Source organism: Quercus lobata, chromosome 12, assembly GCF_001633185.2.
Source record: "Quercus lobata isolate SW786 chromosome 12, ValleyOak3.0 Primary Assembly, whole genome shotgun sequence".
Lineage (NCBI taxonomy): Eukaryota > Viridiplantae > Streptophyta > Magnoliopsida > Fagales > Fagaceae > Quercus > Quercus lobata.
In genome coordinates this window covers 29,114,821-29,132,095 of record NC_044915.1, presented here as the reverse complement: position 1 = coordinate 29,132,095, position 17,275 = coordinate 29,114,821, and the positions used below count along the sequence as shown (strand labels likewise).

General features: G+C 38.3%; 2 protein-coding genes across 2 annotated transcripts; one reads left to right on the top strand and one right to left on the bottom strand.

Moving 5' to 3' along the window:
• The first annotated feature begins 2,562 nt into the window (after positions 1-2,562).
• LOC115970750 (aquaporin TIP4-1-like) lies at positions 2,563-4,235 on the top strand. The gene is made up of 3 exons (XM_031090358.1): positions 2,563-2,846; positions 3,097-3,335; positions 3,627-4,235. Exons 1-3 carry the CDS (start codon positions 2,720-2,722, stop codon positions 3,999-4,001), a joined length of 741 nt encoding a protein of 246 aa, XP_030946218.1. The 5' UTR covers positions 2,563-2,719; the 3' UTR covers positions 4,002-4,235.
• A 1,710-nt stretch (positions 4,236-5,945) lies between these two features.
• LOC115972062 (protein JINGUBANG-like) lies at positions 5,946-7,829 on the bottom strand. Its single transcript, XM_031092211.1, has one exon. The coding sequence runs from the start codon at positions 7,675-7,677 to the stop codon at positions 6,322-6,324; it is 1,356 nt and encodes a 451-aa protein (XP_030948071.1). The 5' UTR covers positions 7,678-7,829; the 3' UTR covers positions 5,946-6,321.
• Between the last annotated feature and the right edge of the window lie 9,446 nt (positions 7,830-17,275).

Here is a 17,275-nt window from a genome sequence, read left to right as displayed (position 1 = left end):
CCTATAAAATGGGGTAACCACATCGTACCATAGGTGGAGGTGAAAAAAGGGCGCAATGCAGCACAGTTGTGTTAAGAAAACCATACAAATCGCACCACGCTCATATATATATATATATATATATATATTTACACACAAAAGATGACACATTTCACACTGATAAACTTGTTGGGCTACTCTTAATCAGCTCAAAACAAAGAAAAATCAGTTTAATGTTTAAAAATTTGGCCCAAAACAAAGGAAAAACCAGTCCAAATTTATGAAAAATGTTCCAACCCAAAACCAACCAAATCACATTGTTATACACGGTATAAAATCACACCACACATGTGACTGCAAAACTAAAATGCAGTGTGGTGATGATTTTAGCCAAACTGTACCTTGCACTGCAATGATAAAAATAAACAAAAAATAGACCGTGAACAGCTCTTCCCCTAGTTCTAACCATGCTTAACAGCTCTTCCCCTAGTTCTAACCATGCTTACACCATAGTTTGGCATGAGTATGAGTTTTAGCAAAAGCTAGATACATATTTTAGGAAATTTTTTGTGTAGATTTTATTTGAAAATGCTAGAAGGATAAAGTTTTCTAAGCTTCATACAGGCTCAATGGCACTGTATAACTTCTAACAAAATGATAAATAATTTAATTACGTACGTATGTACATATATGTCGGTTTCTATATGCCATAAAAAAATTCTAAAGAGAGAACAATTAATATTGCTCTACTTCTAAGAAAATGATAAATAGTTAACCTATGTACAAATATGTCGGTATATAAAGAGATGTACTTCTAACAAAATGATAGTAAATAATTAACCTAGTATGTCCATATATAGGTGCCAAACACTTAGTAACTAGATAGATCCCATCTGTGGTTTATTTGTTTTGTCACAGCTGCAATAAAGATGATGAGCAATGTACGACATGTGAGAGCTAGTTTTTTTTTTTTTTTTTTTTTTTTTTTTTTTTTTTTTTTTTTTTTTTTTCGGCTGCAAAGATTCATTTCATATGCTATTGCTGTGGTAGGATGATATTGGCGAAGATAGCTAGTGATAACTTGGTAACAACTAGCAACTAGCAACCGCAACATATTTTTATATATACTTCTAGTTTGAAAATGGTTTCTGTGATTATGTCCTAATTTTAATAAGTCAAAGAACACCAAAATTTTCACAAACTTTTTTACAATAGTTAAGGATATATTATGATTATTATTAGTGCTAATAAAAATAATATTAATAATGAGTTAATGTAAAAATAATATGTTATAATCATAATTTATTATGTCAATAATTATATATAAAAAAATTATAAAAATTATTATGAGCATTATTGAGTTTGGGATAATCCTTATCTTCAAGAAATCCAAAATTGGGCAATGGGAATCATTAGAAACGTTTTCTTTCCCATTAATAATTGAGATCCCACTATTTAAATGTCAACTAGTCATAAATATGAAAAAAAGATGAGAAGAAGACGACACTAGCTAGAATTCCAAAACCATAGACGACCTTACTTATTAGAATATGACAACTTCTTCAATCAGAAGCAAACCAGCGACTCAGCTTTTATGGATTATGATGAAGGAAAGACAAAGAAAAAGAAAAAGAAAGGATAGAATGTGCCCTCAAGGCCTCTATTATATTGATGTAATGATGTTGTTAACTTGCTCATGTGGCCAATGACCAATCACTACGTACATCTCTTAATCACTCAAAAGATTCCTGACCTTCTTTTTGTGTTTGGTGGATGAATAATAATGCACCATGGTGTTCAATATTGATTGTTTAGTAGGGGTTCGCAATATATTAGACCCTAAAAAGTTGAAAAGTTTAATTCTAGTAATAGTAAAATAAAGCCAAAAGCACTAATGTTTCTTTATACTTCATGTCCAGCACATTTGGCATACAAATAGCCAATGGGAGACCAATTATATTATGTATACTGTATTTTATTAAGATTAAAAACAAGAAAAAGAAAAAAGAAAAAAGAAAGAAAGAATATACTCTCTTAGCATTCACATTCGACTTTGTAAATTTTAGTCAATTTTTAAAGTAAAGGGTCATTTATTATTAAAAAAAAATTAACCACCTACTTTTCAAATATACACGTCTCTTCATTTTCTTACATCCAAATAAAATATCATTCATAAATTATTTTTTATTTTTTGAGAAAGAGATTTCTAAACTCACCCTATATTTAAGAGAGTAAAATCAAATTCAAATCATCAAACAGACCCTATAGTCAAAAGGACAAAATTATTTTTATTTTTCAATTTTAAGAGACCAAATATTTGAGTTAACTGAAATCTATAAAATTTAGGCTATTCATTATATTTATTTTTTCGTTATAAGTGAATGGGACCGATATAGATCTTACCCTTGCGGCCTTGCCTAATAACTGGCAAGCTTAAAAAATATTGCAAGTCAAGTGGGCATTGATGAAAATGAGCCAAAATGATTAATTGCATCATGCTATCGATTGTGACCTATTCATCAAATACAAAAAGCCAAAGCATGTAACAATAATAGTGCAAACCACATTTTAGCAAAAAAAAAAAAAATAGTGCAAACCACATAGTGCTGACTTATGAATATAAAGCTTTGTCAATGCACTAGCAAAGCTAAACCAAAGTTAATAGCTTTTCAGTCTTGAGCTTAGGGGGTCCCTTATACCAAACTTCCTCACTGAAAGGGTGTTTGATCTCCAGGAAATCATGGCGAAAATTGCCTTGGGAACCAGGCGAGAGGCCACACAGCCCGACTGCATCCAGGCCCTTGTTGTTGAGTTCATTACAACCTTCCTTTTCGTCTTTGCAGGAGTTGCATCGGCCATGACTGCCGGTATATATATATTCTTTAAATGCACTCTTTATCTTGCATACTAGTATAAACTTTTGCATTTTACTTTTTGATGTATATAGTTGTGTGATTAATATGATACATGCTTTGCTTTCTCATCATAATTATAGAAAACTGCCCATATGTATATATATAAGTCCTTGAACACAATTTCTCTTAATAAAACTAATCTTCTTGAAACTGTTTTGATTGCAATTACACCCAAAGCATAAAATGTTTCTTTGATGAACAGATAAGTTAGCGGGAGGTTCACTGGTGGGCTTGTTTGCCGTGGCTATAGCACATGCACTGGTTGTGGCAGTGATGATCTCTGCTGGTCACATATCTGGTGGTCATCTTAACCCAGCCGTCACCCTTGGCCTCCTAGCCGGTGGCCACATCACTGTCTTCCGGTCCATTCTCTATTGGATTGATCAGTTATTAGCATCTGCAGCTGCTTGTTTTCTTCTTCAGTACCTTACTGGGGGATTGGTGTGCCAAATGATACTTTTCAAACTGTTATATTTATAATTTGGTCATATCCTTGTTAATAAGTTAGGAGAAAGTCTAGGACACAATTTTATGACCCAATTTTTTGTTACAATTTTGACGTGGTCAACTGTGAGTGAGTCACTGTAAAGGTGATTGGTCACCATATATTCACTGCACTCACAGTTAATTACTTCAACATGTCGTATCAAAAATTGGGGCAAATGATCTGATCACATAAGAACTGGTTGTTCCTTACTATATGTTTTTTTTTTAATCTTTTGGTGGCTGCAGAGTACTCCAGTTCATACACTAGCAAGTGGAGTGGGCTACTTGCAAGGGGTTATATGGGAGGTTGTTCTAACATTCTCCTTGTTATTCACTGTATATGCTACAATTGTGGAACCAAAGAAGGGGGCCAATGGTTTAGGCCCTATTCTTACTGGATTTGTAGTGGGGGCCAACATCTTAGCTGGTGGAGCTTTCTCTGGGGCTTCAATGAACCCAGCTCGATCCTTTGGTCCTGCTTTGGTGAGCTGGGACTGGACTGATCACTGGGTTTACTGGGTTGGGCCACTTATTGGTGGTGGGCTTGCAGGTTTTATTTATGAAAATTTCTTCATCATCAGATCTCATGTCCCGATTCCCACTGAGGAAGAAGGTTACTAATTGTCCACAGTGTTGTACTCTCTACTAAAAACTTCTACTTAGCTGTATTTCCTGTAATGCTTCCTATGGATACTTTTTCTCAGTTGTATTTAAATCTTTCTATTTTTCTGTCTTATCTAGTTTTCATCATCGTCAATTTGGTGGAAATGCTTGTATTAAAATCTTTTGTGCAGGAGTTTTTTTATTAGAAATATCAATGGTCAAATCTAGTCAAGCTCCAAGATTATTATTTAACTCTAGTCTAAACTCATTGTATCTAAATGCACTTGAGTTGTAAGCAAATTATATCCTATTTATAGTGCAACCATTATATCTCTTTGGTTAGTCTATATACAATCTAAGATTTAACCTACTATAAATATCATTCAATAAGTTCATGGTAAAATATAGAGTTTTATAGTAAAGACATGATTGTTCAAGAACTAATCACCATGGTAATTACAACTTCCAACAAAGTTGGTGTTAATGATCACTTGATCAGTATCATATACATTTTAAACAAAGTAATGTTTTAGCTTAGGACCTAGTATTATAGTAATGTTTTTATTTTTTATTTTTTTTAAATATTTTCAATTAAGTGATCGGTTAAAGATAAGATGACAATTTTTCTCCCGTGCCACTTTGCAAGTGCATACAAATGTCAGTTTTGTTTTAGATTTTTTCTTTTTGGGAGGGGGGCTCCAAAACCTATAAAACCAGTTAAGTATTTACTATCATTTATAAGAGTACTGCCTACAAGTTGATTCAGGTGATACATATCTACCTTAATTAATTGTACTAAATGAAAACCAAGGCTTCACCAACCTCTTTGTTACTTTTTCAACAGCAACCCACCGGAGGAGTAGATGAGGGATATAATGGTGAAAGTGGTGATTATTGGTGAATGACGTGTTACATATTTTACAAAAAAAAAAAAAAAAAAAAAAAAAAAAAAAAAAAAATTGGGATGTATAAATGCCAAGAACATAAGGTAACAAAATTCATTATGAGAACTCATTATTGCTACCTAACAAAGAGAACAAAAATGTAACTTTCTTTCTAGATTAAAGGGGCTACCTACAAGCCATTTGATCGGTATACCTACTGCATATAAAATGGTGTACGCCCTTAAGTCTCATATGTCCAATCAAGATTGTTACAATTTTTCATCAAAAAAAAAAAAAAAAAAAAGATTGTTACAATTAATATAGTAGGAAGAAATGCACCAGAGCTAGGCAGTCTCATTGATTAGTTGATTCCTATTAAGAAATAAGGTCCTATTAATAAGTACTTTTAGGGTATCTATTAATCAACCAATTTAGAAAAAAGAAAAAAAAATTGAAAAAATTGTCAAAATTTTCAATTATTTTTTATAAAAAAAAAATTTCCTAAAATAATTGATTAGAGCATCCGTTAGTAAAATCCTAAAAAAATAAAGAAGAAATGGAAAACTCTTTGTTCATTTTTTTCTCTTTTTGGGGTTCGGGGGAGAAGATAACAAATTGATTTTTATTATTATTATTTTTGTTTTCTGCTTTAGGTTAATGCATGGAACTTTAATCATATTAGAATATAGGTAAAATTTAGATACAATATTTTAGGTATAATATATTTCAAGTATTTTTGGATTGTAAATTAAGACTCCGCCATATAATTTACATGTCAATATTTGTTAGCAAAAATCAAGGGAAGCAAACAAATTTTTTTTAGAAACAATAAAAAAATTACATATGCAAATTTTATAAATGCAATTCTACAATTTTCCTTCCTTTTTTATTTAGATGACTCATTTTACTTTCTTTTCTCTTCAAAATCCAAATAAAGATGGATGATGCTTATGAATTATCTGAAAATTAAGTTTAAATTCATGATTTTTTAAAATATAGTAGGATATTATTATAAATATGTAACCAAAATGTCAGAGTTAAAGGTTCTGAAATTCTCCTCTTTGTCCTATTATTTTTTGATCCTTCTCTAATCTCAATAGCACCTCCATAATATATAATATCTTAATATATTCTGAGGGTAAAACACTAAAACTTAAGGTATTTTCGTTCCCAAACACTTGGTTACATTACCTAATAAAATATAAATAATGTTATCTCTTTTCAAGGAAAATTAAATGTCCTTCCTTGAATAAGAAGATTACCAAGCATGAAGAAAAATAGCAACTTCTAAACAAACATGGAAATTGAGCTTGTTCGTTGAAAATTCAGGGGAATTGTGATAAGCCTTATAATACAAATAGCATTAGTCATATTTGTCATGGCTTCTAACTGCTCTATTTTCTTTACAAGGTTACAGATAAATGGAGTGAAAAAAAATATTTATTATTACTCATCTACTGAAAGTAGTTACCTTGAAGCTTTTTCTTTACCCATGAGGGAGACAACACAGGGCTCATCTCATACTCCGTTTTTTGGGTCCTCGAATCGCTTTGGTCCACATAATCATAGCATACATTCTCATCAGGTAAAACCTTAACCCTCCAAACTTTAAAAGTTTGGTCCAAACTTGAACTATACAGTATAAAACCCATGACAACCTTTTCCATTTCCAAACAAGCAAATAAGCATTTCACTGGCCCTCTATGCCCATCTAACACAGCCAAGCATTCATGGTAACAACTACCTTCCTCTCTCCTCCAAATTCTAATCGTTGTGTCTTCTGAGCCACTGAATATTAACTTCTCAATAGTCACTAGGCAAAGAACAGCGAAACGATGTCCTTGCAAAAATCCTCCATGGTTAAATCTATAAGACATTCTTTCTTTCTCCCAAAAATTTATGGTACCGTCTGATGAACCTGAATAGAGGAAGCGATTATTGTTGAAGGATGGACTCAAGGCCAATGCATTCATTGGAGATGGTTGGAATTTCAGAGTCATTGTGAGTGTGTGTGAGTCTTCCCTGTATACCCTTCTCCATATTTTCACAGACCCATCAGAAGAGCATGTGAAAACACACCCATCATCTTGGTTCACCAATATTGCATTTACATGATCTTCATGTGCCACAAATGAGTCCACGCATTTCTTATCTGAAACCCGCCAAGCTTTTACCGTTCTATCGTGGGAGCCAGTGTATAATAACCCTTCAGCATGGTAATAAGCCATGCAAGAAACACAATGCTTGTGTTGTTGTGTGTTGGTTCTTGGGAACAAAAGAAATGAGCTTCTTCTAGGAATAGAGCAGACCTTCTTGGACTGAAAACAACCATCTGAAACCGTGAAGTTCCAGAATCGGACTCTGTGATCTTTATGCGCAGTGAAAAGCATGTTACCATAGGCTAAAATTGCCCGGACCTCACCACAATTTGCCTTAACATAACCACGCTCCATGCAATCTGGTTGCCTCCAAGCATGAATTCGGTTACTCTCAGAGCCAGTAAAGACTACTTCCTTAGAAGCTGCGATGGAATAGATGGTACCCTCGTGGCGATGGAGTGAAGCTATACAGTGGTAAAGCAGTGATGGAGATGGGGTTTGGAGAGGAGAGAGTGTCCATGGTGATTCTGGGCTTGGGGGTGCTATTATAAGCCCGTGCATTGTGTTGTGGGGGCTACAAGCCATTTCAGGGCTACATTGGATATCGTGTTCATACATTTCTTGATGGGTTTCGATAGAAAGGTGGGTGGGTGATCGTGTTGTATCTTTACCCATGACGCTGAAGAGAGATCTCTTTCCAGGGTATTCCATGCTAGGAGCTAGCGAGATGGTGTAAGAGAAAGAGCTATGGGCACTTACAATGAGGTTGGGCTATAGATATAATCATATAAAGACTTGATGGGTGGTGAAAGTTATGGGATCATTAAAGGGCTTGGATTCCGTAGGACCTAATTATAAGCATGGACAGGTTTAGCAAGTGGCAACAATTAAAAAAATATAAATAAATAATAATAATAGTAAAGATAATAAGTATGGACACCGACACAACACACAACATTACAATTCTTGAAAAATTACAATACCACAATTAATTAAAGATGCCACAATCAATCAATTAATTAATATATATGTTTAAGTATATTTTATGTTTATTTTTTGGTATTCAAAATAAATATAACAACTACCAATATAATAATAATAGTAATGATAATAAGCATGGACACCAACAAAACACATAACATGACAATTCTTGAAAAATTACACAATAAAGATACCACAATTAATTAAAGATGCCACAATCAATCAATTATCAATATATATATATATATATAAATTCGTAGCAAGGATTACGGGAAGATTAAGAGAATGGTGGATCAATCTTGGAGAATATAGACAAAGGCAGGCAACCCAATGCAAAACGTTGGAAGATTTTTTCACCATTGTTCATAACGAATTTCTGGGCTCAGTGACTCATTATACAGAAGTAGCTCGAGAAGAATTCCTCTTGATGAAATGTTGCTCATTTGAAAGGAAAGATTTGGAGAAACATTTTGACAGAATGTCAAGGAGATACTACTCTTTTAATGGTATGGATGATGTTAATGCCAAGCATACTTTTCTCAACTCCCTTCCAGAACCATTAGGAGATGAAACTCTCCGTATGATGAATCTTCAAAAAATAACGTTGCAACAATCCTCCTTGGGAGAAATCTACCAGCATGTGCTGATTGCCTTAGAAAAGCTCTGCAACCAAAGAAAATTCCTTTCCGAAATTGACAAAGTCCATAGCAAGCTAAAAGACAATTGCAGAAGGAAAGACTTACAAATCAAGTGCTATGAGAAAAATTGTGCTTGTCCACAGAAAAAGAGAAATCATTTCAAGAAATATTTTGGAAAGAAGAGATATTATGCAGGAAAAAAGAAAAACTCTTTTGGGAAGAAGAAATGGAAGTTTCTCAGAAGGAAGCAGTTTAAAGGAAAGACCTCAAAAGTCTGCTTTGTATGCAGAAAACCAGGACATTTTGCAAAAAATTGCCCGAAAAAGGAAAAAGCAGCAAAGCTTCTTGAACAAGCTCAAATCCATGCAGAAGATATTCCTTTCTCTGATGTAGAGTCACTCTTTTCATTGGATGATGATTACTCCCCTCAGGCCTTGGCAGTTCTAGCCTATTCCACTTCAGAAGAAGACTCAGAGCCAGACAGTGAATATGATTCAGAACAAGAAATCCAAGCCATTTTCACATCCCAGCCAATTATAGCTCCCTTGACTAACCCAACACCCATAGCTCAAGTACACCTTCTCCTTGATACCTACTCTAGACCTATTCCGGTGATAGCTTTATTTGACACAGGAGCAGCAGCAACAATCCTTCATCCCAAAATTCTGCCTGAAGAATGTTGGCTACCCCATCACCAAATGTTTAGAGCAGCAAATGGAGAAACATTTCTCATAACCTTAAAAAGTAAGCCTATCCTCATCAGAATCTTTCCAACCCTGACCATCAAACACCAAGTTCTTGGATCCCCCCTTACAGGCAGAGACCTTCTCATAGGATTTGATCTTCTTCACCAGATACCAAGTCTCAGATGGTCTTCAAAGGGACTCATGCATAAGCAACACCTTCTCACTTGGACCCAAGTACCCCATTTATTCACAGTTGACCCCTTTGATTCTCTAAAATTCCAGATTATCAAAGACTGTTGTGCAAACAGCAATTCCGAATTTCTCCTTAAAAATCCAAACCCCTTGTGGAAAAATCCAAAATTCTTCATATACCTCCCATTCAAGAAAAATGAAGATGTCAACCCCACCAGAGCCAGCCACAGAAGAATGAATCCAGAACACTTAGCTTTGGCCACCCAAGAACTATCCACTCTCCTATCTGAAGGCCTCATTGAACCTACAACTTCTCCTTGGGCATGTGAAGCCTTTTATGTCAATAAGCATGCTGAGCAAGTTCGTGGTAAACTCAGATTGGTAATTAATTACCAAGATCTCAATCACTTTCTTGCAGATGACAAATTTCCTTTGCCAAACAAGAGTGCCCTTTTTCAGCATCTTTCAAATGCAAAAGTGTTTTCAAAGTTTGATCTCAAAGCAGGATTTTGGCAATTAGGCATTCATCCAGAAGAAAGATACAAGACGGCTTTTTGCATTCCAGATCACCACTATCAATGGACTGTGATGCCTTTTGGTCTAAAAAATGCTCCCTCTCAATTCCAAAAAGCAATGGTAATGTTATTCCAGCCACTCTTGACCAATGCACTAATTTATGTGGATGATATTCTTTTGTTATCAAAAGATGAAGAATCCCATGCCAAGTTGCTCGCTGAATTTTACAGTTTAGTAAAATCTCAAGGAATAATGCTTTCAGAAAAGAAAATGGTCATAGGGCAGTCTTCTATAGACTTTTTGGGAGTAAACATTTCAGATGGAAAATATACTTTGCAGCCTCACATAGCTGTCTCTTTGAGTGAATTCCCAGACAAGCTCACAAGTGCCAAGCAGATACAACAGTTTCTTGGAATTGTGAATTACATGTCAGATTTCATTCCAAAAGTCTCCAGATACAGGAACTGTTTGGCCCAGTTGCTAAAGAAATCCCCTCCTGAATGGAACTCTGCTCACACTGAAGCAGTCCAACAATTAAAAAGGTTATCTGAAAAGCTTCCTCCCCTACAGATTCCAGGACCAGGCAAACGAGTATTGCAGACAGATGCAAGTGATGAATATTGGGCAGCGGCTCTTTTTGAAGAAATTGATGGTAAAAGGAGCATTTGTGGCTATAAAAGTGGTGCATTCAAGCCTTCAGAACTTCATTACCATTCTACTTTCAAAGAAATTCTTGCAGTCAAACATGGAATTGAAAAATTCCAGTTCCACCTTCTTGGACATCATTTTTTAGTAGAAATGGACATGTCTTCCTTTCCCAAAATGCTTCAGTTCAAGAGAAAAATGCTCCCACATCCCCAGTTACTCAGATGGTCAAATTGGTTTTCACAATGGTCTTTCCAAGTCAAGCATATCAAAGGAAAAGATAACCTCCTCACTGATTATCTCTCAAGAAAACCTCCAGCCCTTAACACCATGATCCTCTCTCCACCCTTATGTGTATATCCTGTTACAGATTCATCCTCATCCACAAGCCTTCCTCCTAATGATATCCTTAGCATGATTGAAGACCTTCCCTCAGAAATAAAAGACCAGATAAAGACCTTAACTCTTAAAGCTAGAACCCAAAGAATCATTAAAGCCCTCCATGATTACCTCAAAAGGTGCCAACCTCATTTTCTGGCCATCTTCCCTGATATAAACCAGCCATGGAAAACACCTTTTGCCTTTTGGATAACAAATTGGACGGTTGCACATTATCTTTACATGTGGTATTTACTTAATGAATATTACTTGTGCCTCCATTTTGAGCCAGAATTTTATGCATATATTTTCCCACGAGAAAACAGGTATTTTCATAAATTCTGGTTTGAAATTTTGAAGAATGATGCTCATGATGGACAGTGGACAAGGTATCTTACCACAGAACATCCAAGATTTGGAAGAAAGATTACTTCAGCATGTGTGATTGCAAAGCTTAATTCCAAAAAAGACATCCGTACAGAAGGAATTTTTCACCCGGCAGAAATCCATTGGGTAATCAATCCAGATGGCACTCCACATACACATCGAGACCCATCTTGGGTATCCTGTTACCATGCTCTCACAATGACAGAATCCCTAAACAAAGGAATCTTCCCTGAAATAGTACCTATGGACCCAGAAGTGTGTAGACAGCAATGGCCACATGATGATCACTGGGAAATGCCCAATCCTCTCATTGGATTTGATGACCCCTATTATCATAACCATGATCCAGATGTCAATATTGACGAAGATGAAGAATGGTTCCAAGGAAGAGATGGATGGGACTAGTTACCTCTAACACTTTAAAAAAAATAAAAATAAAAATAAAAATAAATAAATAAAAAATTCCAGAATCATCTTTAGACGTGGCATCCTTATCCACAACAGTAGCATCCCTGCTCCCTCCTCAGAAACTCATCCAAGGACAGATCACTCCTCCATCCAAAATGGACACTTGTTCATTAGCTCTGAAACCTATCCTGGCATGCACAATTATGGTGATAGCAGAACTCAATCAGGCCCCTACCATCCTGCCACTTGTAGACCAGACATTTCGGCCCCTACTATCTACTGAGACAAATATAGTACATTATCTCTAAGTTTTGTATTCTATAAATAGCACCTTTGTAATTTTGAAAAGGCAAAAGAGTGAAAAAAGAAAGAAATCCCCTAGAAGCCTTGTATGATCACCAGTCCTTGTAAGTCTTTGTAAGATGTTCTCCAGAGTCTCCAATGTCTAATGTAAAAAAGTTGTTGAATCTAATAATATCTTCCAGTTTGTTGTATCTTGTGTTGTGCTTTCTCCCATATTTTCATGTTCTTTTTTACATCTCCATAGTAGTTTATATCATTACTCAACTTCCATAATTTTCCTGTCTCCATAATCTTCTTACACCCTCTCCTCTCCTCTTTACTAGAATAGCAGTTTATATATATATATATATATATATATATATATATATATGTGGGGTCAGAGAATTCGCGGCCTAGACCCACTCTACATTAGGGCCCAGGGCCCAAGCCGAGGAGAGCCATTGCCGAGGACGACCTCATGCTCGGCACCTCACGAAATGCCTGAAGAAAGAGGCAAACTGAATGTAAGGGCGGGGCAAAAGAAAAAACTGCCAACATCATAATACAAAACCCTGTATCTGACAAGCCCATACTCTAAACCATGCCCTTTAACTTTCCCGACGACCCCAAACCACTCGAGGTATAGGTTGACAGGACAGGTCTGCACCACAAAAGGTAAAACTTACACGTGGACTCTAAAGGAGGAAGGGAACACGAGTATAAAAGGAAAAACCCCCCAGAAGAAAGTGAGGCCCGGAAAAAGGGAAAGAAAGGAGGATGCAGGGCTCCTCGGACGCCGTCCGAGGACTCAAGTCCTACAACCCGTACGGGCTTAGCTCGTCAAGCCAAGCCCTCCCATATAAGAGCTTTCATAGAAGCCACGATAAAACCGCCCATCTATGCCCAAAGTCATGCCTTTCAAGCCCACTCTCTACAAATCATATTGTTGGGGCCCTTTGCATGCAAGCCCAACGTCATTCTTGGGTCGTTACAAATTGTGATCCTACAATTGGCGTCGTCTGTGGGAAAGGCTTGCGCGTTGGCACAGGTGGCGGTGGAGTTGAGCCTCTGTCGAACAAATGCTTGTGAGGGTTCCTACATTTCCAGCGACGCCTGTGAAAGTTCCTACATTTCCAGCGATGTGCTTTTGTTGCTCCGACATAGATTTCCACTAGGGGCTACGCCTCGCAGTGCCAACGACATGGACAATTCTAGGGGCTTCAAACATCAAGCTAGCTCCCCCCACCTTGGTCGAGGGGCTAACCTCCGGAAAATAAATAAATAAATGAACGAATACAAGTTTTGGACAAAACCAAGGCCTTGTATGGTCCTCGGACTCAAGCCTCTGGGGAAACCAACTACTTGGAAGAAAAACTACAAGTTTTAGACAGAACCAAGGCCTTGTATGGTCCTCGGACTCAAGCCTCTGGGAAAACCAACTACTTGGAAGACAAACTACAAGTTTTGGACAGAACCAAGGCCTTGTAGGGTCGTCGGACTCAAGCCTCTGGGGAAACCAACTACTTGGAAGAAAAACTACAAGTTTTGGACAGAACCAATGCCTTGTATGGTCCTCGGACTCAAGCCTCTGGGGAAACCAACTACTTGGAAGACAAACTACAAGTTTTGGACAGAACCAAGGCCTTGTATGGTCCTCGGACTCAAGCCTCTGGGGAAACCAACTACTTGGAAGACAAACTACAAGTTTTGGACAGAACCAAGGCCTTGCAGGGTCCTCGGACTCAAGCCTCTGGGGAAACCAACTACTTGGAAGAAAAACTACAAGTTTTGGACAGAACCAAGGCCTTGTATGGTCCTCGGACTCAAGCCTCTGGGGAAACTAACTACTTGGAAGAAAAACTAAAAGTTTTGTACAGAACCAAGACCTTGTAGGGTCCTCGGACTCAAGCCTCTGGGGAAACCAACTACTTAGAAGGAAAACTACAAGTTTTGGACAGAACTAATGCCTTGTAGGGTCCTCGGACTCAAGCCTCTCGGGAAACCAACTACTTAGAAGAAAAAATACAAGTTTTGGACAGAACCAAGGCCTTGTATGGTTCTCGGACTCAAGCCTCTAGGAAAACCAACTACTTGGAAGACAAACTACAAGTTTTGGACAGAACCAAGGCCTTGTATGGTCCTTGGACTCAAGCCTCTGGGGAAACCAACTACTTGGAAGAAAAACTACAAGTTTTGGACAGAACCAAGGCCTTGTAGGGTCCTCGGACTCAAGCCTCTCAACTCGAAGAAAAACTACTCTTGGGTCCTCGGACTCCTCTGGGGAAACCAACTACTTACTACTACAAGTTTTAGAAAACTACAAGTTTTGGACAGAACCAAGGCCTTGTATGGTCCTCGGACTCAAGCCTCTGGGGAAACCAACTACTTGGAAGAAAAACTACAAGTTTTGAACAGAACCAAGGTCTTGTATGGTCCTCGGACTCAAGCCTCTTGGGAAACCAACTACTTGGAAGACAAACTACAAGTTTTGGACAGAACCAAGGCCTTGTATGGTCCTCGGACTCAAGCCTCTGGGGAAACCAACTACTTGGAAGAAAAACTACAAGTTTTGGACAGAACCAAGGCCTTGTATGGTCCTCGGACTCAAGCCTCTGGGGAAACCAACTACTTGGAAGAAAAACTACAAGTTTTGGACAGAACCAAGGCCTTGTATGGTCCTCGGACTCAAGTCTCTGGGGAAACCAACTACTTGGAAGACAAACTACAAGTTTTGGACAGAACCAAGGCCTTGTATGGTCCTCGGACTCAAGCCTCTAGGGAAACCATCTACTTGGAAGACAAACTACAAGTTTTGGACAGAACCAAGACCTTGCAGGGTCCTCGGACTCAAGCCTCTGGAAAAACCAACTATTTGGAAGAAAAACTACAAGTTTTGGACAGAACCAAGGCCTTATAAGGTCCTCGGACTCAAGCCTCTGGGGAAACCAACTACTTGGAAGAAAAACTACAAGTTTTGGACAGAACCAAGGTCTTGTATGGTCCTCGAACTCAGGCCTCTGGGGAAACCAACTACTTGGAAGAAAAACTACAAGTTTTGGACAGAACCAAGGCCTTGTATGGTTCTCGGACTCAAGCCTCTGGGGAAACCAACTACTTGGAAGAAAAACTACAAGTTTTCGACAGAACCAAGGCCTTGTATGGTCCTCGGACTCAAACCTCTGGGGAAACCAACTATTTGGAAGACAAACTACTTAAAATCTACCCCGCGAAAGAGTTCCCTATTGATAGTTAGGCTAATCCCAAAACTGTAAAACTGCATGGATTCCCCAGCCTACCCTCGGATTCTCAGTACTAAGGGAATTGGTGCAACTGCAATATAGGGCCATACGTTGTCAAAACACAGTCAAAGTCCTTCGCTGCTCGGCTACTCTCTCGGATGAATTGTTTAAAGTTTATCGTTCTCGGGCGGTCGCCTCGCATGCATTACGGAGTATTCAGCTGTTATCTCAATTAGTTTCATGAGTTTAATTTACTGGGAATTATCATTATTATGCCTGGCAATGTTGGTAAATTAGAATTAGTTGGATTCTGTTTCAAAGTTTCCTGCTCTAAGTATCATTGAAGGAAAACACACATGGAGCACGCCCATTCACAAAATAGTTGTTGCAGAAAGGAAAATATTTAGAAGAAATAAATTCATTTTTTATTAAGACAAAGAAACAGTACAGCGTACAACGAAAGAGCTTAAATAAGCTCACACTGAAGCTAACTACAAAAGCGAAAAGAAAAGATATAAGGGAATGAAGAAAAAAGCCGAAGAAGAGGTGCAGAGAAGAGACGTGCTGCCGCTTCAAAATTTTGTCTAAGGAAGTCATTCCTCAATACTTTTACATGCCTTCAACTCAGGCAGCCAAAGAACCCAACTCGGGGCCCGCACCGTTGAAGAAAAGGCGCCGGGAGCCCGACTTCGGGCTAGCGCAGCTGAAGAAAAGGTGCAGGGAACCCAACTTGAGGCCAGCACCATTGAAGAAAAGGTGCAGGCAGCTAAAAGTTGATGGGCTTCCACATAACCGCGTCTGCGATATAGCAAACAGTGCTGATGGCAGAAAACTTTACTTCTGATGCACCAAGGATCTGGTGCGACTAGTACCTGCTTCGGATTTTGACTAAAAGAGGGAGAAATACCATTTCCCCCTTATCAAGACGGAAAATTATCTTGAATCTGTGCCTCCCTTGCCCAGACCACACCACCTTGAATCTCGGAAGGATCCGGCACCTCTGTGGCGGATGTAATTCCTTTACCCCTGTCTGTGTCTAGAACATATTGCACAAAGGGCAGATAGCACTGAACACGAAAACTGAGGGTATAGCTGAAGGATTATGATTTTGAAGAGAAATCGAAGGGTTTGTGTGTAAGGAAAATAACCTCCTATCCTACTTATATAAGAGGTAAGGTAGGGGCATTCAAGTCATGCAGCTTTCCAAGGAATGCTACGGACAAGGTAGAGTTGGCTCAATTTCCAATGCCATTCGCAACCGTAGGATCTGAAGATCCTCGTGAAGGCGCGCCTTGAGTATTGAAGCGTCGAAGGACTCCACGTGAATGGGTGACGGTACGCCTCTTAATTTGGCACGTCTCCCATGTAAATGGAGAAACACAAATATTAGTGGAGTATCGAATCTGAGCAAGCTATGATGTAAGCCCAACATTACCCAAAACCCTTCTCCCCGACTAAAAGTCGGGCAGCAGGATTTTGAGGGGCTATTGTGGGGTCAGAGAATTCGCGGCCCAAGCCCACTCTACATTAGGGCCCAGGGCCCAAGCCGAGGAGAGCCATTGCCGAGGACGACCTCATGCTCGGCACCTCACGAAATGCCTGAAGAAAGGGGCAAACTGAGTGTAAGGGTGGGGCAAGAGAAAAAGCTGCCAACATCATAATACAAAACCCTGTATCTGACAAGCCCATACTCTAAACCATGCCCTTTAACTTTCCCAACGACCCCAAACCACTCGAGGTATGGGTTGACAGGACAGGTCTACACCCCAAAAGGTAAAACTTACACGTGGACTCTAAAGGAGGAAGGGAACACGAGTATAAAAGGAAAAACCCCCCAGAAGAAAGTGAGGCCCGGAAAAAGGGAAAAAAAGGAGGATGCAGGGCTCCTCAGACAAAGTCCGAGGACTCAAGTCCTACAACCCGTACGGGCTTAGCTTGTCAAGCCAAGCCCTCCCAT

Bases quoted from the DNA above. Each gene is read 5' to 3' on its own strand.
- LOC115970750 (XM_031090358.1), top strand. From the start codon at position 2,720: ATGGCGAAAATTGCCTTGGGAACCAGGCGAGAGGCCACACAGCCCGAC. The intron at 2,847-3,096 runs GTATATATATAT...TTTGATGAACAG, and splicing joins TGCATCGGCCATGACTGCCG to ATAAGTTAGCGGGAGGTTCA. The intron at 3,336-3,626 runs GTGTGCCAAATG...TGGTGGCTGCAG, and splicing joins AGTACCTTACTGGGGGATTG to AGTACTCCAGTTCATACACT.
- LOC115972062 (XM_031092211.1), bottom strand. From the start codon at position 7,677: ATGGAATACCCTGGAAAGAGATCTCTCTTCAGCGTCATGGGTAAAGAT.